This window comes from Symphalangus syndactylus, chromosome 12 (assembly GCF_028878055.3).
Source record: "Symphalangus syndactylus isolate Jambi chromosome 12, NHGRI_mSymSyn1-v2.1_pri, whole genome shotgun sequence".
Classification (NCBI taxonomy): Eukaryota; Metazoa; Chordata; class Mammalia; order Primates; family Hylobatidae; genus Symphalangus; species Symphalangus syndactylus.
The window spans coordinates 142717145-142739563 of NC_072441.2; the positions used below are offsets into that span (position 1 = coordinate 142717145).

The following is a 22419-nucleotide window of genomic DNA, read 5'->3' on the forward strand; positions in this document are numbered from 1 at the left end:
CAGTGGGACCAGGGCAAGGGTGTGGATGCAGGGAAGAATAAAGTATTGAAGCCAGTAATTCAAACTATTACATAAATTTTCTTTTTATTTATTTATTTAGAGACAGAGTCTCTCTCTGTCTACGAGGCTGGAGTACAATGGCATGATCTTGGCTCACTGCAACCTCTGCCTCCCAGGTTCAAGCGATTCTCGTGTTTCAGCCTCCCAAGTAGCTGGGATTACAGGCGTGCACCACCATGCCTGGCTAATTTTTGTATTTTTAGTAAAGACGGGGTTTCACCATATTGGCCAGGCTGGTCTCAAACTCCTAACCTTAAGTGATCTGACTGCCTCAGCCTCCCAAAGTGCTGGGATTACAGGTGTGAGCCACCGCGCCTGGATTATTACATGAATTTAAAATCCTGACCAATGGTTCAATGATTTGAAGTGTTTGGAAGTGAAATTCTTCTGTATATTGTTTTTGCATACTTCCATTCATGGTGCATTATTTTCTGGTGTATTTTATCATTTTGGATTGGTGTTCAGATATGGTAGGGCTTTTAGAAATGGAACTTCCATGTGGCCTGGCTTGAGGAAACATCCCTCAAGAATAATTTTCTGTCAGTCTCTTCCAGGTACCCTAAGGTTCGCATTAGCCAAGGACTCCTTATTATGTTAATTTCTCAGGTTGGAGGTATGTGGACATTGCAAGGAGTAGAAAATTGAACCCTAGGCTGGGAGGAGTGGCTCACACCTGTAATCCCAGCACTTTGGGAGGCCGAGGCGGGTGGATCACCTGAGGTCAGGAGTTTAACACCAGCCTGGACAACATAGTGAAATCCCATCTCTACAAAAATACAAAAATTAGCTGAGCATGATGGTGGGTGCCTGCAATCCCAGCTATTTGGGAGACTAAGGTGGGAGAATAGCTTGAACCCAGGAGGAAGTGGTTGCAGTGAGCCGAGATCACGCCATTGCACTCCAGCCTGGGTGACACAGCAAGACTCCATCTCAAAAAAAAAAAAAAAAAAGACAGAAAAGAAAAAAAGAAAATTGAACTCTATACCATGTAGAGCAGTGGTTACCAAATCTCAGGTGAGGCATTTTTCCTCCTGCTAGAACCAGGGCTGAGAGAGACGGATAGCGCACTGGCTTTATGCAGGAGTCTCAGTTTAACCTCCTCAGGTGGGCCCAAAGCCTGTGCCTTATTCCTACATCATCATTAAAAGCCGACCCCTTGTTACCAAAAGCAGGACGACAAAAAACATTGGTAGGCCAGGCACAGTGGTTCACGCCTGTAATCCCAGCACTCCAGGAGGCTGAGGCGGGTAGATCACTTGAGGCCAGGAATTTGAGACCAGCCTGGCCAACGTGGTGAAACCCCGTCTCTACTAAAAATACAAAAAATTAGCCGAGTGTGGTGGTGCACACCTGTAATCCTAGCTACTCGGGAGGCTGAGGCACGAGAATTGCTTGAACTCGGGAGGTGGAGGTTGCAGTGAGCCAAGATTGCACCACTGCACACCAGCCTGGGTGACAGAGTGAGACTCTGTCTCAAACAAAAACAAACACAATGACAAAAAAGCGTTGGTACCCACACATTCATTTTAGTTTTAATTTCCTCTTTAGTTTCGTTGTCTTTATTTTTAGCTCAGTGCTACACTTGAAAAGTTGCTTGTAAAAATTTACCCAGCATTTCTTTATTTTTTTGTCTTCAACTTTTATTTTAAGTTCAGTGGTACATGCACAGGATGTGGTTTGTTACATAGGTGAACACGTGCCATGGTGATTTGCTGCACAGATCATCCCATCACCTAGATACTAAGCCCAGCATTCATTGGCTATTCTTCCTGATGCTTTCCCTCCCCAGCACCCCTCACAGGCCGCAGTGTGTGTCGGTCCCTCCTCTGGTTTCCATGTGTTCTCATCATTCACCTCCCACTTATAAGTGGGAACATGCGGTGTTTGGTTTTCTGTTCCTGTGTTAGTTTGCTGAAGATAATGGCTTCCAACTCCATCCATGTCCCTGCAAAGGACATGATCTTATTCCTTTTTATGGCTGCACAGTATTCCATGATGTATATGTACCACATTTTCTTTATTCAGTCTGTCATTGAGTGGTGTTTAGGCTGATTCCATGTCTTTGTTATTATGAATAGTGCTGTAATGAACATACACATGCATGTATCTTTATAATAGAACAATGTGTATTCCTTTGGGTATATACCCAGTAACAGGATTGCTGTTTACCCAGTATCTCTATCTGCTTTGTATAGTGAGTTTTCTCAGGTTCTCTCATTAGCTGTTTTGTGATTTTGTATATGCTCTTCTCTTTTCCTGGATTACTCCCAATATCCACTTATACTTTAGGCTCCATTTCTTCTGAATCCTCTGGTAAATTAGATATTCTTCTTCTTCTTTCTCATGGGGAAATTATTTTCCTTCATAGCATTTTTATATTTTGTGATCTTACATGCTTATTTAACTTCTGCTTTCCCATTAGACTCTCAGCTCCTCATAGACAGAGACCAGATCTGTTTTGTTTTCTACTAATTCCCAGAGCTTAGTACAATGCTTAGAACATAACAGGCCCTCTGTAAGTTTTTTTTTTTTTTTTTTTTTTTTTTGAGATGGAGTCTTGCTCTGTCGCCCAGGCTGGAGTGCAGTGGCACAATCTCGGCTCACTGCAAGCTCCACCTCCCAGGTTCACGCCATTCTCATGCCTCAGCCTCCCGAGTAGCTGGGACTACAGACGCCCGCCACCACACCCGGCTAATTTTTTGTATTTTTAGTAGAGACGGGGTTTCACCGTGTTAGCCAGGATGGTCGTGATCTCCTGACCTCGTGATCCACCCACCTCGGCCTCTCAAAGTGCTAGGATTACAGGCGTGAGCCACTGCGCCCAGCCTCTGTAAGTATTTGTTGAATGAATAGTCATGATATTTAGGAATACCACATGTCATTACAGTCGTGTATGTGATATTATGTTAGTCAAAGTACTTTTAAGTATGGTTTCCAAAAGCTTGCTACTTGCCTGTGTTAAGACTGTGCTAGTCTCTGTTCTGGTCAATCTTTTAATGAATGATTGGATAGTGACATTTATGGACTGTGTCAGAGAATTATACAAGCTTTTTCCCAGTCAAGACTCTTGGTTGAAAGCAATAGAAATGGACTCTGATTAATTGAAACAGAAAAGGAATTTAATTGAAAAGGTATTATATAACTTGTACAACTGATGGGAAGATGGAATTAGGTTTGAACAGGATCCAAGAAAGGAAAAGCCCAGTTGCTATAGTTTGAATGTTTGTGTCCCCTCTAAAGTTTGTGTGGAAACTTAATCATCAATGTGATAATATTAAGAGGTGGTAATTAAGGTAATTAAGTCATGAAAGCAGAGCCCTCATGAATGAGATTAGCAACCTTATAAAGGGCTGGAGGGAAATATCGCCCCCCCCTACTTTTGCCCTTCTATCCCTTCTGCCATGTGAAGACACAGTGTTTGTCCTCTCTGAAGGGTGCAGCAGCAAGGTACCATCTTGAAAGCAGAGACAGGGCCTTGCCAGATACCAAATCTGCCAGGTTAGACTTCTCATTCTCTAGAACTACGAGCAATAAATTTCTATTCCTTGTAAATTACCTACTCTCAAGTATTTTGTTATGGCAACACAAATGGACTGTGACAGAAGTTGGTATGAGAAGTGGGGCATTATGATAACAAATACCTTAAAGTGTGGAAGCAGCTTTGGAACTGAGAAATGGGTAGAGGCTGGAAGGAAGAGATTGGAGGTGTATGCCAGAAAAAGCCTAGACGATCCTGAACAGAGCATTAATCACCATGAATGGTAATTTTGGTGAGGGCTCAGAAGAAGGGAGCTGTAGAGAAAGCCTAAATCTTCTTAGAGACTGAGTGGTTGTGAACAGAATGTTGGTAAAAATATGGGTAGTATGCTGGGTGCTGTGGCTCACGCCTGTAATCTCAGCACTTTGGGAGGCCAAGGCAGGAGGCTCACTTGAGCTCAGGAGTTTGTGACCAGCCTAAGCAACATAGGGAGACCCTATCTCTACAAAAATAAAAAATTTTCCAGGCTTGACGGCGCATGCCTGTGGTCCTAGCTACTTGGGAGGCAGAGGTGGGAGCATCACTTGGGCCCGGGAGGTCGAGGCTGCAGTGAGCCAGGATTGCACCACTGCAGTCCAGCCTGGGTAACAGAGCAGGACTCTGTATATAAAAAATAAAGTAAAATATGAGTGGTAAAGGCAATCCTGATGAGGTCTCAGATGGAAATGAGGAAATGTGTCATTGGAAACTGGAGGAAAGACCATTCTTGTTACAAAGTGGCAAAGAATTTAGCTGAATTGTATTCCTGCCCTACTGCTTTGTAGAAGGCAGAACTTAGGAGCCATGAACTAGGTTATTTGGCAGAAGAAATCTAAGTGTTCAGGGTGCTGGATGATTTATCTTGAATGCTTATAGTAAAATGTAAGAAGAGAGAAATGAATTAAAGATGGAATTTATAATCAAAAGGGAAGCAGAATTTAAGCCTTTGGAAAATTTTCAGCCTTGCTATGTACAGAATAAAAAAGCATGTTCAGGAGAGAATACCAACGGGGTAGCCAAGCGAATGTTTGATAAGGAGATTAGCGCAGATGAAAGGGAGCCAGATGCTATCCATCAGGATAAAGAAAGAATGACCCCAAAGGCATTTTGGAGATTTTTGAGGCTGCCACTCCCATTATAGTTCCAGAGCGCCAGGGCCTTGAGAACTGAATGGTTTCAAGGGAAGGGCCCAGGGCACCCACGGTACCTCAGGACTCACTGCCCAGTTATGCCTTCAGTTTCTGCTCCCCAAATTCTGGTACAGTGCTCCTTAACCACCTGAGCTGTGGCTCAAGTGGGCCCAGGTATAGCTTGAACTACCGCTCTGGAGGGCACAAATGGCAAAACTTGGCAATGTTCGTGTAGTGCTAACTCTGCAGGTGCACAGAGTGCACAAGCTATGGAGGCATGGCTACTTCCACCTAGATTTCAAAGGATGCTTCAAAGAGCCTTGCCAATACCTAGTGACCATGGGAGTGGGGCCACCCCAGAGTCCCCACTAGGGTAATACCCAGCAGAGCTGTGAGGTCAGAGATACTGCAGACAGCCCCCACTTGGGCAATGCTTCATAGAGCTTTGGAGGCAGGGCTGCCGCCGAAGATCCCAGACCTGTAGAGCCACCAGCCACCAGCATGCAACGTCAGCCAGGGAGAGCCACAGGCACCTAACTCCAACCCTTGAGAGCTGCTGTCTGGGCTGTGCTCAGAGAAGCCATGGGGGTGGGGCTGCCTGGAGCCTTGGGGGTCCAACCCTCATCTTACTGTGTCCAGAAGGTGGGACAGACATGGAGTCAAAGAAGATTATTCTTTTTCTTTTTTCTTTTGAGATGGAGTCTTGCTCTGTCGCCCAGGCTGGAGTGCAGTGGTGCAATCTTGGCTCACTGCAATCTTCACCTCCCGGGTTCAAGCGATTCTCCTGCCTCAGCCTCCTGAGGAAGATAATTCTCTTATTGAACTGGATCCCCATTTGCCCCATTTTATTATAACACCTAACACCTCCCCCGCAGCTGCCAGCCTGTCCCCACTCCTGGTCCAGTGATGTACCCTACTTTCCTTTCCTTTTGGGTTCCTTTTTGGATTACAGATGCGTGCCGCCATGCCTGGCTAATTTTTGCATTTTTAATAGAGACGGGATTTCATCATGTTGGTCAGGCTGGTCTCAAACTCCTGATCTCATGATCCACCTGCCTCGGCCTCCCAAAGTGCTGGGATTACAGGCATGAGCCACCGTGCTTGGCCAAGAAGGTTATTCTTAAGCCCCAAGATTTAATGCTGTTTGCCTTGCTGGGTTTTGGACTTAACCTGAGACCTGTTACCCTTTTCTTCTTTTCTGTTGCCCCCTTTTGGAATGGGAATGTCTGTCCTGTGCTCGTTATACCTTTGTATTTTGGAAGCACATAACTTGTTTGATTTCACAGGCTCACAGCTAGAGGAGAATTTGCCTCAGGATGAATCATTTCTTTGAGTCTCACCTGTATCTGATTTGGACTTTAGACTTTTGAGTTGATGCTGAAATGAGTTAAGACTTTTGGGGCTACTGGAATGGAAGGAAGATATTAGGTTGGTGCAAAAGTAATTGCGGTTTTTGCTATCACTTTTAATGGCAAATATTTTACATGTGAGAAGGACATGAATTTTGGGAGTCAGGGGCAGAATGCTGTGGTTTGAATGTTTGTGTCCCCTCTAAAATTCATGTTGAAACTTAATTGCCAATATTGTATTAAGATGTGGGGTAGGGCTTTTAGGAGGTAATTTAAGTCATGAGAGCAGAGCCCTCATATATGGGATTAGTGACCTTATAAAGGGCTGGATGGGACTAGCTAGGCCCTCCTTTTTTGCCATTCCATCCCTTCCACCATGAGAGGATACAGCATTCATCCTCTCTGGAGGATACTGCAGCAAGGAATCATCTTGGAAGCAGAGACCAGGCCCTCACCAGCCATTGAACCTGTTGGTGCCTTGATCTTGCCTTCCCAGCCTCCCAAACTGTGAGAAATAAATATTTGTTTTTTTTTTTTTTTAAATAAATTACCCACTTGCAGGTATTTTATTATAGCAGCACAAACTGGCTAAGACACCAGCCAAGATTCATACCATCATGGACATAGTTTGCTTAGAATTCCTATCTGATGATGCTGTCACTGGACACGTCCTGCTCTGTTCTTGGATTCTATAGTCCCTGCTCACTCACTATCATAATACTGGGCTTATCTTTACCTTCCTTGTGTCTTTGCAGCACTTTCTGGAGGGTCCTGGGTGGAAGCATCTGGTTGGCTGAACTTAAGTCATGGGCTTGCCCTGCTTGCTAGGTTTTGGTACAAAGGTACTGTCTCTTCACTTTGGCTGCCATGATGGAAGACAGAATCTGCCTTCAATTGATCTTCGGACGCTCTCCTCAATAGGAAGGGGTTCATATGTCTGTTCAGAGACAGCTGCTAACCCCAGGGAAGATAATTCTCTTATTGAGCTGGATCCCTATTTGCCGCATTTTATTATAACACCCAACACCTCGCCTGCTGCTGCCAGCCTGTCCCCACTCCAGGTCCAGGGATGTAGCCTACGTTCCTTTCCTTTTTGTGTTCCTTGCCTGTGTCTCATGCAGTCTGTTAGAATTCATTTCTAATGTGGCTGTGGATAGGGTAGATCTCCTATGTTCTTCTTCATATTCTTTGAAAAACAAAAACAAAAGCAAAAATCTCATAGACTTTACTGTCTTGAAAGAGTTTCCTGCTGAGTCCTGTCAGAATCTCTGAATTCACTTTAATTAAATTCTACAAACTTTAATGAACCCATTTCCCTGATTCAGAAAATAGTTGCTCTTTATAGGAATTCCCTGATTCTGAGCACTGGGGATGCATAGTTCAGACCCTAAAAGACCTAGAAACCCATCATATAAAATTCCTTGGTCCATTTTTTTTTTTTTACTCTTTTTAAAGCCTTTCAGATGTTGAGAAGCTTGGGGCATTTTCACTTTTTGGCATAGTAAATATTATTATTATTATATATTTTTAAGACAGAGTCTCTCTCTGTTGCCTAGGCTGGAGTGCAGTGGTATGATCTCAGTTCACTGCAGCCTCTGCCTCCTGGATTCAAGTGATTCTCCTGCCTCAGCCTCTTGAGTCGCTGTGATTACAGGCATGAGCCGCCATGCCCAACTAATTTTTGTATTTTTAGTAGAGGCGGGGTTTCACCATGTTGGCCAGGCTGGTCTTGAACTCCTAACCTCAAGGGATGCACTCGCCTCGGCCTCCCAAAATGCTGGCATTACAAGTGTGAACCACCGTGCCTGGCCACCATAGTAAATATTAAAGAATTGTATAGACAGAGTTAAAAACATCGTGGAATGTTTCAAATATGTGAATGTTAAGTGGTTTTTAAACAGACATGCTAAAACACAATTGTATGTATAATCTTATTTGTAAATAATGTCAAAAATCCCATTGATGTTGCTGTTGGGTTGGTAGAGTTCCTGGTCTTGGCCTGTCCCTTGTTATCTCTATTCTAGGTATGTCTGGCTCTGACACACCCTGCTGTCATCTGCTCAGTCCTTCTGGAGGCCTTTCTAGAGATGGCAAACCATCTGGGCTCCCTATCCTTGGTTCTGTCCTTGGCAGGACTGACCACCATAGGATAAGGCTGGTCCTTCCCATTGCTAAAGCTTGGCTTTCCCACCTGTTACCCTAACCTAATGCCTGGACGTCACCTCTTGGAAAGCATTATGGACCCTGTGCTGAACTTGACTTCCTTTGTCTGCCTTTCATGGGAATTCACCCTCCCTTTACACAAGAGTTCCTATTTTTGGTTTTAGAGATTCCTCTGGGTCATCACTGAGCTGAACTGATGGAGGTTCCTTGAAATCAGCAAATGGCCTAGATAATCAGGCCTCCTAACCTCAGCCTTCTGTGATGCTTTGCTTTTCTATTTCCCTCTGCGGGGTTGGGTGGAGCAAGGGATATAGTCTTTTAGAAATAGTATTTTTCACTTAACAAAGACCTCAAACCAAGGAATAAGCATAATCTCTACCAGGGAATGCCACTTAATTGCATTAAGCTTCTTAGATTTATCAGATGAAGGATAAACCTGATTTATCAAAACCAGAGTGGCTGATATTCTGGTTGACAAAATCCAGATTTAAGAGGATAGTTCTTGTTAGTTGGATCAATGAGCTGAAGTGGATGTGATGGCATTTAATTGGTACAGATGTCATATTTGTCACTTTCATTGCCCAAATTCCCAATTACATAAACTCATATTTAGTAATAGCTTAGTGGCATCCCACTTATAAAAGTCTCAGGGGTTTTAGTTGGAAATATATCCAATTTACTATAAAACTGGCATAACCTTAGTTATAAAACATCTTCACATGGCATACACAGATGTCAAGGAACAATTTTACTTAGGGCTTTTGTAAGTGTGATGAGATAAGGATGCCTGAATACCTAATTCAAATAAGCATTTTTTTTTGGTGAAGAAGTCTAAATTACTAAGAGAGATTTACGACAAAGAGAATTTGAATAGACAGCTAGTTGCTGAAGACAGTGAAAAAATTTTTGAAGAATGACATATAAGAAAGACACTGAATCCAGTTGGCTTTACAGGCAAGTAACGTATCCAAACTTTCAAGGAATTATGCTATTAAAATGATTGCAGGCCTGAGTATAGGATTCCATGTTGAAAATTGTGTTCCTCAGGATTTTGAAGGCATTGTTCCACTGTCTTGTAGCTTCCAGTGTTGTTACTGCAAAGTCTGATGTCACTCTGATTCTTGAGCCTATGTGTGAAACTATGTTCTTCTCTGGAAACTTGTAGGCTCATCTCTTTGTCTCTGGCATTCTGAAAATTTTCAGTAGAGTGGACCTATACTCATCCGTCGGGCTGGGCACTCAGTGGCTCTCTCAATCTAGAGATTATTGAATTTTCTTTGATTATTTACATTCCTATTTTTTCTGCTCCTCTTTTCTGAAGCTTTTGTTAGACCTTCTGGACTTGTCCTCAAATCATTTTTTATATTTTCTACTGTTTGTATCTTTGTCTTTTATTCTAGTTTCTGGGGAATTGCTTCACTATCTTCCAGCTTTTCTATTGAAGTTTTCAATTCTGCTATCATACTTTTACTTTCCAATACCTTGGTTTTGTCATTGTTGTTCTCTATGTAGCTGTTTCTTAGAGTATTATCTTATTTCATGGCTGCAATACCCTCTTTATCATATCAGAAAGATATGATAAAATCTTTCTGAATAAAGTAATAATAGTTTTAAAAATATTCTATTCTCCATGCATAATCTCTCTTTTCTCTGGAAAGCTTTATTCTGATTATTTTAGACTCTTTCATATAAGACAATTTTCTCAAATGCCTGGGATCCTCACCCACGTGCTCATATTTAAAAGAGGGTCACTAAAACGCTGTCTGACCAAAAGAGAACCCTACTGTAAACTATGGACTTTGGGTGATAATGATGTATCAGTGTAGGTTCATCAAGTGTAACAAACGTACCTCTCTGGTGGGGGATGTTGACAGTGAGGAGGCTGTGCATGTGGGAAGTGGGCAGAGGATATAAGGAAAATCTCTTTATCTTCTGCTCAGTTTTGCTGTGAACCTAAAAATATTCTAGAAGAGTATTTTTGAATATTTAGAAGATAAAGTCTGTTTAACAAATACAAACAAAACATTTGTTTTGGACACTCTAACCATTGCAGTAAGCAAATAAAAACCCAACTTAATGGGAAAAAAAAAAAAGCTGTTTGAATGATCTGTATGCATGGTTAGGACTTCCTGACTGTAATTTTCATTGTGTGGCCATCTAGCTGTCTATTTCCTTGGAGAGGCCCTGGTGCCCATATCTTTAGGTTTTTTCTTTTGGATCTGTCAGATCCACTGGCAAGACTCTTCCAAACACTTGCATAGAAAATACATACCTGGCTTCCAGGATTCTCAAGAAAAGTAAAAGTAACAAAAGGAAAATGGATTCTACCAGATAGTAAAGCTGTATTACATGCAGGGTGTGGTGGCTCACGCCTGTAATCCCAGCACTTTGGGAGGCCGAGATGGGTGATTGCTTGAGCTCAGGTGTTTGAGACCAGCCTGGGCAGCATAGTGAGACCCCCGTCTCCACACAAAAATACAAAAATTAGCCACGCTTAGTGGTGTGCGCCTGTAGTTCCAGCTACTGGAGAGGTTGAGGTGGGAGGCTGGCTTGAGTACAGGAGGTGGAGAAAGCAGTGAGCCAAGATCGCACCACTGCACTCCAGCCTGGGCAACAGAGCTAGATCCTATCTCAAAATCAAACAACCAAACCACACCACACCACACCACACCACACCACACCACACCACACCACACCAAACCAAACCAAGGGAGGCTGGCTTGAGTACAGGAGGTGGAGAAAGCAGTGAGCCAAGATCACACCACTGCACTCCAGCCTGGGCAACAGAGCTAGATCCTATCTCAAAACCAAAGCAAACCAAAGCAAACCAAACCAAAGCAAAGCAAACCAAACCAAACCCCGAAAAGATTGTGTTAGAAAGCTACATTAATGAAAAGAGTGGTAGTATCACATAAATTGACAGATTAACGGAACAGAATTATAGGTAGTCTATAAAACGTAGTCTGTTACACGTAGTATAGTGAAGCTGTTATCACAAATTAGTATAGGAAGGATTATCCAATAAGTGCTGCCAAAACCATTGATTATTTGGGGGGAAAAGTTAGCACTTCACCTTATATGCTAAAATTAGGTTGTTTGTTCATGCTTTGTCTTTTGTTCAATAATTATTTGTCTCCTATTATGTTCAAGCCAGGTTAAAGTATAAAATTAAAAATAATATTGAAAAGGGGATAACAGTGTAAGCCTAAAGTTACTGGAAAGGAAAAAAATCCATAAATTTGACTACATAGAAATTAAAAATATCTGCAGACAAAGGAACAAAATAATACAGAAAAATTTTTATAACATATGCCGGATAAAGGGTTGATATCCTGTATCTATAAAGAGTTTATATAAGTTGATCAGAAAATAGTAAAACCTGATAGAAAAATGGGCAAAAAACATTCATAGAACAAACATAAGTGCTGAAGAAGTATACGTTAAAAAATCTACCCTCACAAGCCAGGCATGGTGGCTTATGCCTGTAATCCCAGCACTTTGGGAGGCCAAGGCAGGTGGATTGCTTGAGTCCAGGAGTTTGAGACCAGCCTAGGCTACATGGTGAAACCCCATCTCTACAAGAAAATGCAAAAATTAGCCCGGCATGGTGGCATGCACCTATAATCCCAGCTACTAGGGATGCTGAGGCACAAGAATTGCTTAAGCCTGGGAGATGGAGGTTGTAGTGAGTCGAGATTGTACCACTGCACCCCAGCCTGGGAAACAGAGTAAGACCTGCCACACACACACATAGAAGTCTACACTCACTAGTAATCAGGCCTCACTCATTGAAACGTGATACCATTTTTTCCCTGTTTAATAATTAATAATAGGCAAAGGAATTTAAAAATTACAATAATGCTTATATGTATACCTTGAAATGAGCACTTTCATGCAATGCTATTGAACGAATGAGTAATTTTTTTCTGGGAAGCAGCTTGGCAGTCTATATCAAAAACAACCCTGAACAACAAGTATATCAAGCCCCTTCCTCCTTCTTCAGAGCCTTGAAAGTGCTATTCCGTCTACCTGGAATGCTCTTCCCCATCTCTTCCTAGATCATTCCTTCTCACCTTTCAGGCTTTCTGAAGCCCACCTCCTGCAGGCAGGCTTCCAGTGACCTCAGGGTAGATCAGATTCTGTGTCTTTTTTTTTTTTTTTTTTTTGCCTGATCCATCAGCCAGTGTTTTGGGAGCCAATTTTGGGGAGAAGGCAGAAGGACCCACTGTTCATATGTAAACTTCCATTGAATTCCTCTGTTTTATTTATGGTGCTACTACCCTCAATTATGCCTGGCATTTCTCGATTTTTTTTTTTTTTTGAGACAAGGTCTCGCTCTGTTACCCAGGCTGGAGTGCGAGTAGCTGGGAATACAGGTGTGCACCACCACGCCCGGCTAGTTTTTCTATTTTTAGTAGAGATGGGGTTTCACCATGTTGGCCAGGCTGGTCTTGAATTCCTGACCTCAGGAGATCCTCCCGCCTCCACCTCCGTCCTGGGGTTACAGGTGTGAGCCACACCGCACCCGACCACATTTCTCTGTTTTATCCTCTCCAGAGAATAAACCTCCACCTCTTCACAGAGTTGGGAAGGTGTGGTCACCTAGCTGTTCAGTGCGGGGATGGAATCCCTGAGCCGGGTGTTTTCAGCTCCACCCCCATTCCCACTCAGAGGGAGTTTGTGCTTTCATTTCTTGTAATTTGTGCTTTTCTGTGTTTCTGAGTCACTCACAATGAATCACTTTCACAATCAGATAAAAGCCCCTAAATTTTCTTTATTTAAAATTTCCTACTTTGTGACCCAGTAATTTTACTTCTTGGAATATCTTTTTCTTTTAAGGAAATAGAAATTTGGAAAACATTTAGGTACAGACATCTGCATCACAGTACAATTTATAATAGAGGATGATTAGTTGCAAACATCCTAAAAATCCAGTATCAGGGTCATGGTTGAAGTAGGCACTGATAAAGCCTTTAAGTGGTATTTCCAAAATTATGTTCTTAACGACATGGGAAAAAACTTATGATTTATCATAAAATGAAAAAAGCATAATATAAAATTGTAGGTATATCTTTACTAAGATTTTATTTTAAAATATGCATGGAAGAAGGCTGGAGGGAATTACTTCTGAATATTAACAGTTGTTACCTCTGGATGGTGAGATCTCATTCACTGTTTACAGTGATCATGCATTATCTTTATAATTCAAAAGAATTTATATATATGTAAAGGAGGAGAAAATAAAAAAAATTATATTCTTAGGTTGCATTAAGAGAGGTAGAAGTTTTAGGGCAAGAGAGGCAATAATCTGGATTCGGACCAACTGGAGTGTCATGTCCAGCATACAGGGAGGGTGGCACGTGTTAAGAGGAAACTAGGCCAGGTGCAGTGGCTCATGCCTATAATCCCAGCACTTTGGGAGGCCAAGGCAGATGGATCACTTGAGGTCAGGAGTTCGAGACCAGCCTAGCCAACATGGTGAAACCCCATCTCTACTAAAAATACAAAAATTAGCCAGGCTTGGTGGTGCACACATGTAATCCTAGCTACTGGGGCAGCTGAGGCACAAGAATTGCTTGAACCCAGGAGGCAGAGATTACAGTGCCCTGAGATCATGCCACTGCTACTGCACCCCAGCCTGGGCAACAGAGGGAGACTTTGTCTCAAAAAATAAATAAATAAATAAATAAATAAAAGAAGAAAGAGGAAAGTAAACAAATTGCAGGTTGGCCAGAGACTTCTGGAAATTAGGATTATCTGGAGGAATGGGTGGAGAGCAGGCTCAGGCTGGATCTGGTGACTGTCTGTATGTGGCTGCACTACTGTTTGGGAAGGACAGAACTGAGTGTCCTGTGGCTCTGGGATCAGAGCCAAGGCTGGAGAGAGATTCTTAAAGGTGGAGAGAGATGTTCTGACATCTCTCTGACATCTGATGGATACCTCTTCCTGCAAACGTCAATAGTCATGCTGAGGTTGGTGTGAAAACGAAGAATCCCTAGTTAAGGAACTGGAGGTGGTAGAACCATGAGGCTGGCAAGCCAGTGGCCAGTGAGCCAGCATGTTAGATTGGGAAGAAGTTTTGACATCACCCAGCTTGACAGCCTTGTTTATGTGCAGCCCGTGATGTTCTCATGCTCCCATCGGTCATAGATAAGATGACCTTGGGTTATGCAAAATTCCCAGTGCACTCCACATAACCCCATCCCCGTCTTTCCTACTCAGGAAGGCAATGTGAATTTAAGTGACTGGAATTAATCTTATTGTAGAAACAACCTTGAGTTTTTTCTGATTCATGCGAAATAGCACATCACTCATGAGTTTCAGATCAATGATCAGTGACAGGTTACCACACACAATGCTCCTCATACCTATTGTCACATACGTGTTTCTCATCCAACTCTTTCATTTCACAATGGGGAAATTGAGGCCTAGAGAAGGGAAAGAGCCATAGTCAAGCACGTATGAGAGGTGTGAGGTAGGAGCCAAGTCTCCTAACTCCAAACGATGGCTCTTTCTCTAACTGAGAGCCACCAGCTGTCAACTTAGATTTTGGTTGGTGGCAGCAAGGGATAGGCTGGTGAGAGGAAGAAGGAAACAAAGGAAAAGAAAGGTGTGAACCTGCTGTGTTTCATCCTAGTGACATCGCCAAGGAGATGCCTGCGTCCAACAAACCTAGAATTCTCCAGAGCCCCCTGCCTGACCAGTGCTTGGAGGTGAGGTGGGGATATGAGGGTGGTCGTATGGGTTGAATGGTGCCTCCTGCCAGATATATTGAAGTTTTAACCCCTAATACCTCAGAATGTAACCTTATGTGAAAATAAGGTCTTTTCAGAGGTAATCAAGTTAAATCGAAGTCATTCGGGTGGGTCCTAATCCAATATGAGTGATGTCCTTATAAAGAGGGGAAAATTTAGACACAGAGACACAGGTAAAGGGAGAACACCAGGCAAAGATGAAGGCAGAGATGGGAGTGATGCGTCTAAAACCCAAGGAGCACCAAAGATTGCCAGCAAAACACCAGAGCTGGGAGAGAGGCCTGGAACAGTCTCCCTCACAGCCCTCGGAAGGAACCAGCCCTTCGGATATCTTGATCTCAGATTTCTGGCCTCCAGAACTGAGAATCAGTTTCTGTTGCTTAAGCCGTACAGCCTGGGGTACTTTGGTACAGTAGCCTTGGCAAGGGAATACAGGTGGGATGGGGCTTACAGCCGCTCTTCTCTGCATAAAGTCTTCACCATATCCCCAACCCAAATGGTGTGATCCCAGCCCCATGACACTGTCCTCACTCTTAAATCCCCAGCCCCTATGTGCTTGTGTTTGTGTGGCCGCCAGTCTAGGACCCAACTTGTCTTGCCAAAGGTCCAAGTTCCTGAGCCCCAGCCTGACCCCGGCTCTGACACCAAGCTCAGAGTGGGTGAGCTTTGAGGGAGGGGAAGGATGCCATCTGTGCTCACTGAAACCTTTCTTCTCCTACCTTTCCAAAGTAGGAAAGGTTGGGGATAACAGAAACACCAAACCAGGGCTCTCAAGCCCCTCAGGTGATGCTGGCTCTAACGCTGGCTTCTAACCTGCAGCTTCTGGCCTCTCACCCTGGCTGGAGGAGAATCTCTTAGACAAGGACCTCAACTTCCAGTGGTCATGGACTTCCAGTATGTGAACAGCCTCCTTTTTGAGGCTTTCAGGATTGAGCCCAGCCTCACTCAGTCAAGCAGTGGTTCAGATCCCTGAGAGGCAGAGGTCATTGCTGGAGACTAGCTGGAGAAGTCAGAGAGCGCTTCCTGGAGGAGGAACCTATGTTAGTCTGGCTGAAAGGTGTGAGCTTGATTTTACTGCATGACTACTGAGCCAGGCACAGTCACATACTTTCACTTATTTGGTTTCCTGTCAGTTGTGAGGCAGGTAATGTTATTTCCATTTTAGAGATTAGAAAACTGAGACTCAGAGAAGCGAAATGATTGACTCTAGACCACAGCATTTAAATTCAGGGCCCTCTGGTGACAAGCTCATCTCACTCTTCTGCACTAAGGCCTTTTCCAGGGTCCAGTAGTATTTAAAGGATTTGTGGAGTTTCGAAGTGTGGGGGGCAGGGACACTGCATGCTGACACAGGGGCAGGGTGGGAACATACTGGGTGAAGCTGGGAGCCATGAGGAAGCTGGCCTGATCTACTTCAGCGATTCAGAGGGAACAATGGGAACCACAGCTGGAAGAGGAAGAGGGTCGTAATTTATTAGGCTGAGCATTCAGACTCGCTGGGTAAGCAGCGAGTGAGCGAGTGAGCTCTGGATGAGGAGTACGGAGCTGGTGTTTTCAACACCCATCCTGATGGGAGAGGGGCCAACTTGCCAACCTGCTGTAAAGGCATCGTGGCTCTCAAGGAGAAGCATGTGGCCAACATCAGATAGACCCCCTTTCCTTCTTCAACCCTAGCCCCAGATGCTCCTGGGAAGGGAGGACAACCAGCTTGCCTCTGAGGGTCACTACCTCGTGCTCTCTCCTACCTGGGTCGCCTCCACATAGGTCAATTCTGCCAGCAGTGGGCCCATCTTCAGCCACACCTCCTGTATCTAGATGGCTCATCAGGACCTAAGTGCCCCCTCAGCCTGTCAATCCCTCCTCTGACTTTGCACAAGCAGTTTTCTCCACTTGAATGCTCAGTGTTCTCTTTCCCTCCCCAGTGAACTCCTAGTCAAGACCCAGTTCAATTGTTCATTTTGTTTCTGCAGCCTTTGTGGCTCATTGGCAAGATCCAGTCTCTTCCGCTTCTGTACATTGCCATTGTCCTCACTGAGGTCTGGGTGCATGGAGAGCAGATAGGAAGCAGATCCTTCAGTTGCTTCTCCTGGTGGGCAGACTAGAAAGGGCCAAGGTAGGAAGGACTAGTGACCTAAACCTCCCTTCCCAAATACCAAGGATGAGGATGAGGTGGGATGAGTGCAGGACCCGTCTGAACTGGACTGTGAAGGGCTTGGCTGGCAGGCACGCTTGGAGAGCAAACTATCCAGTAAGGAAGCACTTTGCAGGGGGCAGTGTGGCCAGGGCGACGATGGGCATAGGGGAGGCAGGGCAAGGACATTTATGCTTTGACCACTGATTAATGCGCTGGAGCAGTGGGGATGAAAAGAAGATAGTGTCTGAGGCATTTCAAAAGGCACAGCATTTAGGAATCAGGGCTGTTGGTGGCAGAAGGTATGAGTTTGAGGGTGCAAGTTGTTGGCTGGAGTTGGGGGTTATAGAGACCAAAGAGATTATACAGGACCAAGAAGTAAAGGAAGCCTGGGCAAAAGAACTCTATCCCCCCACCCCCCAGCACATCGTGATAGCATCAATACACACCTACTTGTGATCAAGTCCTGTTTATTTCAGAAGTATGAACAGTAGAACTAGGAAGGAGTGATGAAAACAAGGCACCAGTCCACTTGACAGGGCCAAATCCTGCACAAGCTCTGTCTGTGCAATCAAGGCTGACCCAGCAGCCTCAATCCGCCTTTTCCTGTGAGGAGAGGGTTTGAGGACAACCTGTGCACAGGTAACTGTTCCATAGGGTGAGGTTGGGGTAAGTTGGCTCTGGGTCCCTCTGGATCAGCTGCAAAAGGTCAGAGGGCCCCCAATACCCTTGGCCAAGAGCATCCCATGCTGACTCTGTCTGTGCTCAGGCAAAGCCACATTCTGGAGAGGAAGCCATAGTGCCTGGTGGGCACCAGGAAGGCCTCAGGTGTTCAAGAACAACTTGCAATGAGGCTCCATGGCCAACAAGCATCTGCTTCCCCAGCCCAGTTATCTCTGCAGAGCCTTCCAGCAGGGGGCAGGGGGCATCCCAGGCAGCCAGACTTCTCAGGACCCCTCTGTTGGGTGTCATAAGCCCCAGGCCTCTATACATACTGCTTCTTAGAAGCAGAGCTGCTGGGACGACTGGGGGATTTTTGGCCATTCTGAGGGGGTGGGTCCAGGAAGAGAGGGGGCCTGGAAGAAGCCAGCCTCTCCTCTGTGGTCAGGTTGGCCCAGTTCTGCTCGCTGGATGAGAGCCCATTGTAGGTGGGGCATGGTGGGGATGAGGGCCCCTGGCCCACGGGGAGGTAGAAGAAGACCTGGTCCGTGTAAGGGTCTGAGGAGGTGCCCTGAGTTGGGGGTGCGTCTTGGCCCTGCCGTGCCCTCATCCCCCGGCTGAGGCAGCGACACAGCAGGTGCACCAACTCCAGCAGGTTAAGCACCAGGGAGATGAGTCCAACCACCAACATGAAGATGATGAAGATGGTCTTCTCCGTGGGGCGAGAGACAAAGCAGTCCACGAGGTAGGGGCAGGGTGCTCGCTGGCACACAAACACGGGCTCCATGGTCCAGCCGTACAGGCGCCACTGGCCATAGAGGAAGCCTGCCTCTAGCACACTCTTGCAGAGCACGCTGGCCACATAGGTGCCCATCAGCGCTCCACGGATGCGCAGGCGACCATCTTCCGCCACCGAGATCTTGGCCATCTGACGCTCTACGGCCGCCAGTGCCCGCTCCACCTGTGGGTCCTTGGCCGGCAGTGCCCGCAGCTCCCCCTCCTTCTGCCGCAGCCGCTCTTCTCGCCGAGACAGGTAAATGACATGGCCCAGGTAGACCAGGGTGGGCGTGCTGACGAAGAGGAACTGCAGCACCCAGTAGCGGATGTGGGAGATGGGGAAGGCCTGGTCATAGCAGACGTTGGTGCAGCCTGGCTGGGCCGTGTTACACTCGAAATCTGACTGCTCATCACCCCACACTGACTCGCCGGCCAGGCCCAGGATGAGGATACGGAAGATGAAGAGCACTGTCAGCCAGATCTTGCCCACCACGGTCGAGTGCTCCTGGACCTGGTCCAGCAGCTTCTCCAGGAAGCCCCAGTCACCCATGGCTCCCGGGCCTCCGTCTGCAAGGAGACAGAGCACGTCAGCGTGTCAGCATGGCATCCTTCTCGTTCGCCTAGCAACAAGCCTGCGGGGAGGTCTGCCACGCCCGTTCTACCTACAAAGAAACGTAGGCTCAGGAAGGAGAAGGACTGGCCTGGAGGCTCCCACTCAGCAGTGCAGGCAGGACCCAAAGCAGATCTTTGGATGATGGCTGCCAACCTCTTTGTATGGTCTCATTCTGCTTTGGCTAAGGTCCCTGCCTAATCAGACATCTATGTCCCTCTTGTCCCCGAGCCACTGCCCCAGGATGGACACAGGCCAAGGAAATCTGGGTGGAGTTGAAGCTCCTTTGCCTATGGGAACAGAATTTGAGGAACTTATCCAAAGTTGTGCAGCTGGGCTAAGCCCTTCCTCCCTTTTGCCCAAGGCTGGCTACCCCCAGACAGTGGGAGCTGGTTCTGATGGTAGAGGGGTTATCTTCTGCTTCTTAGGGGGCTCAAAGCCTCACGTCCCTGTTCCCCGCTTCATATCTTACCCAGCTGGCTTCACTCTAATCTTTGAGCCTGCAAGGGCTGGGAGGCGGGAGGGGTTTTAGGAGCTGAAGGCAGCATCATCCTTTAGCTCCACCGGGCAGCAATAATGACCACCTGCCACTTGAGGAGGGACACTTGGTCCTGTCTTCTTCCTCCACCTCCACTCCCACCCTCTTCCACCTCCAAAGCTGATGCTGGCAAATTCTAGACTCTTGAAAGGAATTGTCATTGCAGGGTGAGGTACGGGCCACAAAGTTCCCAAGGGGGAGCTGCCTCTTCCCAAGTGCAAAGCTGTTTAGAGCCAGGCTCTGGAAGCGGCCCTGGGTTCAAATCTTGCCTTTCAGTAACTGCGGCCCCTTGGATAAGGAACAACCTCTGGGCGCCTCAGTCTCCTCCACGGTAGAGTGGAAACAATAGTATTCCTACCGCCTCGGGTTGTTACAAGGATTCCATGGAAAGAGGGTGGGAGCCTGGCCAAGGCCACCTGGGTGAGCGCGGCTCTGTCGCGGCGGGCGTTCCGCAGCAACCCCCGTCCCGGCCTGGGAGGACCCAAGACTCCGCCCGGCCTCCCGCGAGCAGGTGGCGCTCCCGGTCCCCTCCTAGCCCCCGACTCACCGCCTGCCTGCCGGGCGGCCCAGGTGGAGGTGGGGACGATGGCCGGAGCGACGCCCGCGGGAGCCCTGCTGGACCGCACGCGCGGGCGGGGCGCCTTAAATAGCGCAGAGGGGCGGGGTGGGGGCAGGAAATGCGACGGGGAGGGCGGCGGGCGCTGGAGAGAGGGCGGGGGCGGGGACTGGGAGGTGCAGACTCCCTAAACCCACTCCGGGGAGGTGGGCCTGTGATTTGCGGTGGGGAGGGGCAGGAGGGGCTGACCTACCCTTCCTTTCCTCTGTTCTCTCTCCACCGGGTATTCCAGACGGTAAACTCTCCTGTCGTTTCTTTGGCCGGGGAAGGGGAATTCTCCCAGGCCAGGATCTCTCAGGGTGGCTGGATTTGAAAGGGTTGCAGTAAGGGCTGTTGATCTGGGCAACTGGCCTGGGGGGCTGTGAGGGGTGGGCGGATGGGGATGGGGTGTGGGGACCACTCATTTGCTAGGTGGCTGGCCCTAGTGTGCCAGGATGAGGCAATCAAGGCTAATTACGGCGTGTGAAGCTCCAGTGGGGGACAGGGGTTGTAATCCACCTTCCAGCCTACGTGGTGGAGCTGGGGTCTCTACCCACACCCAGCCCACGTTCTTCCAGAATTCTCAAACATCCCCATGCCTGGGCAGGCTACACAATCAGAGGCCATTAAGCAATTCCCATGGACTCCTTGAGACTGGGGGTGGGGGAACCACCTGACCTTTAGCTTGGACCCCATTCTTATGCCTCTAAATGGTGGCTGGGTGGTGCGGGGGACATCCATAGGAATGAAAGGGCTGTGCGGAGCCTGCTGTCACGCATTCAGGCATCACAGGTGGATGAACATCAGTGAGTGTCTGCTGGGCTGCAGACGCTGCTTGGGGACCCAGGGATACCCTGAGGAACCAGCCAACCCTGCTCTCTGGCCTCCTCCCTCACTGGCTGGTGCAGGGATGGAGCATATCAGCCCTTGGATAACGGTAAGATAATAAATGTGGAAAGTTCTCCTGAGAGGTACAGGGTGATTCCCAGGGGACTTGATTAGGAACATTTCCTGGAGGAGAGGAAATGCTTTTCCCCCTCCATTAGCCAAGTGGAAGGGAAGAGCATTCTAGGTAGAGGGGCGGCATGGGTGTGGCTCCAGGGCCTGGAGCTGTGGGGTTCTGAGACTGTGGCCACTGCCCTCGGAGTGCTGAGACTTTGTTGGTGGCTGAGCCCAGGAGTTGAGACTTTGCTGTTGACTCCTGCACCCTTAGGCAAGTTACTCAAATCCCTGTGCCTCAATTTCTTCCTCTACAGAATGAGGATAGTGATAGTATCTGCTTTGTGGGGTTGATGGCATACAGTGTGATCAAAGCACATAGTGTAACAGTGGCACATAAAGTTTTTCCAGTGAGTGGTGGCTAAAAACATTGTGATACTGTAACAAAAAGGGTCTGTGGGTTGTTCTTAGAGGGTGGTAGGGGCTGGCGCAGCTGAGGACAGGGAAGGTGGCAGGGGCTGTTGAGGCCTGGGGCTGGTGGCACAGAAGTCCCTGTTTCTCCACAACAAAATTTAGTCCTTGGATTCCCTGGGCCCCAGGGCTGGGTCCCTGAGGGTTCTGTCTTCGGGACCAGCACGAGGACATCTCTGGGGACATGCAGACCTGAGAACTTCAGGGCTAGCTGCCCTGGGGGATCCGGCTGGGCTGGCTTCCCCTCTAGGCCTCTCCCTCAGGGCCAGGCTGAACTGAGTCTCCTGGATTTCTGAAGCTAACAACTGCCCCACTTAGCTCTGACCCTTGGGGGCATGAGAACCGAGGCCCCTGGAGGATGGTTCTCACCACGCCCCCACTGCAGCCTCTGCTCACTACCGAGTTTTCCTCTCTTGGGGCTGGGCCCAGCTCTCCCAAAGCCTTTCTGATTCAGTATACTGGGAAGGAGGGAAGAGCCAGTGGAGGGCTGGGGAGTGACGTCAAGGCGGCCCTCACCCTGCTCTGACCCCTTCCTCAAGGGCTTTGGAGGTTTGAATAACTCGGCCTCTTCCCCAGAGGATGAAGAAGCTGCGATCAACCAAGACAACGGTTACCACAACCTGGCCATTCCACCTGGAAATGTCCCTGGAACCACATGCTTCCCTGCATTCCCATTGCCCTGGTCCTGTTCAGGCTGCCGCCACCTCAGTGGCCTCCCAGCTGG

General features: G+C 47.1%; 1 protein-coding gene across 2 annotated transcripts; it reads right to left on the reverse strand.

Moving 5' to 3' along the window:
• Nucleotides 1-17529: 17529 nt before the first annotated feature.
• Nucleotides 17530-20316, reverse strand: GJA4 (gap junction protein alpha 4). Of its 2 annotated transcripts, none has more exons than XM_055255089.1 (2): nucleotides 20238-20316; nucleotides 17530-19109 (listed from the first exon to the last, which is right to left on the reverse strand). In XM_055255089.1, the coding sequence occupies exon 2, from the start codon at nucleotides 19090-19092 to the stop codon at nucleotides 18091-18093; it is 1002 nt and encodes a 333-aa protein (XP_055111064.1). In that variant the 5' UTR covers nucleotides 19093-19109; nucleotides 20238-20316; the 3' UTR covers nucleotides 17530-18090. The 2 variants fall into 2 exon arrangements, with proteins under 2 accessions (XP_055111064.1, XP_055111065.1); XM_055255090.1 differs by having other exon boundaries at nucleotides 17530-19204; nucleotides 20238-20296.
• Nucleotides 20317-22419: the final 2103 nt, after the last annotated feature.

Bases quoted from the DNA above. Each gene is read 5' to 3' on its own strand.
- GJA4 (XM_055255089.1), bottom strand. From the start codon at position 19,092: ATGGGTGACTGGGGCTTCCTGGAGAAGCTGCTGGACCAGGTCCAGGAG.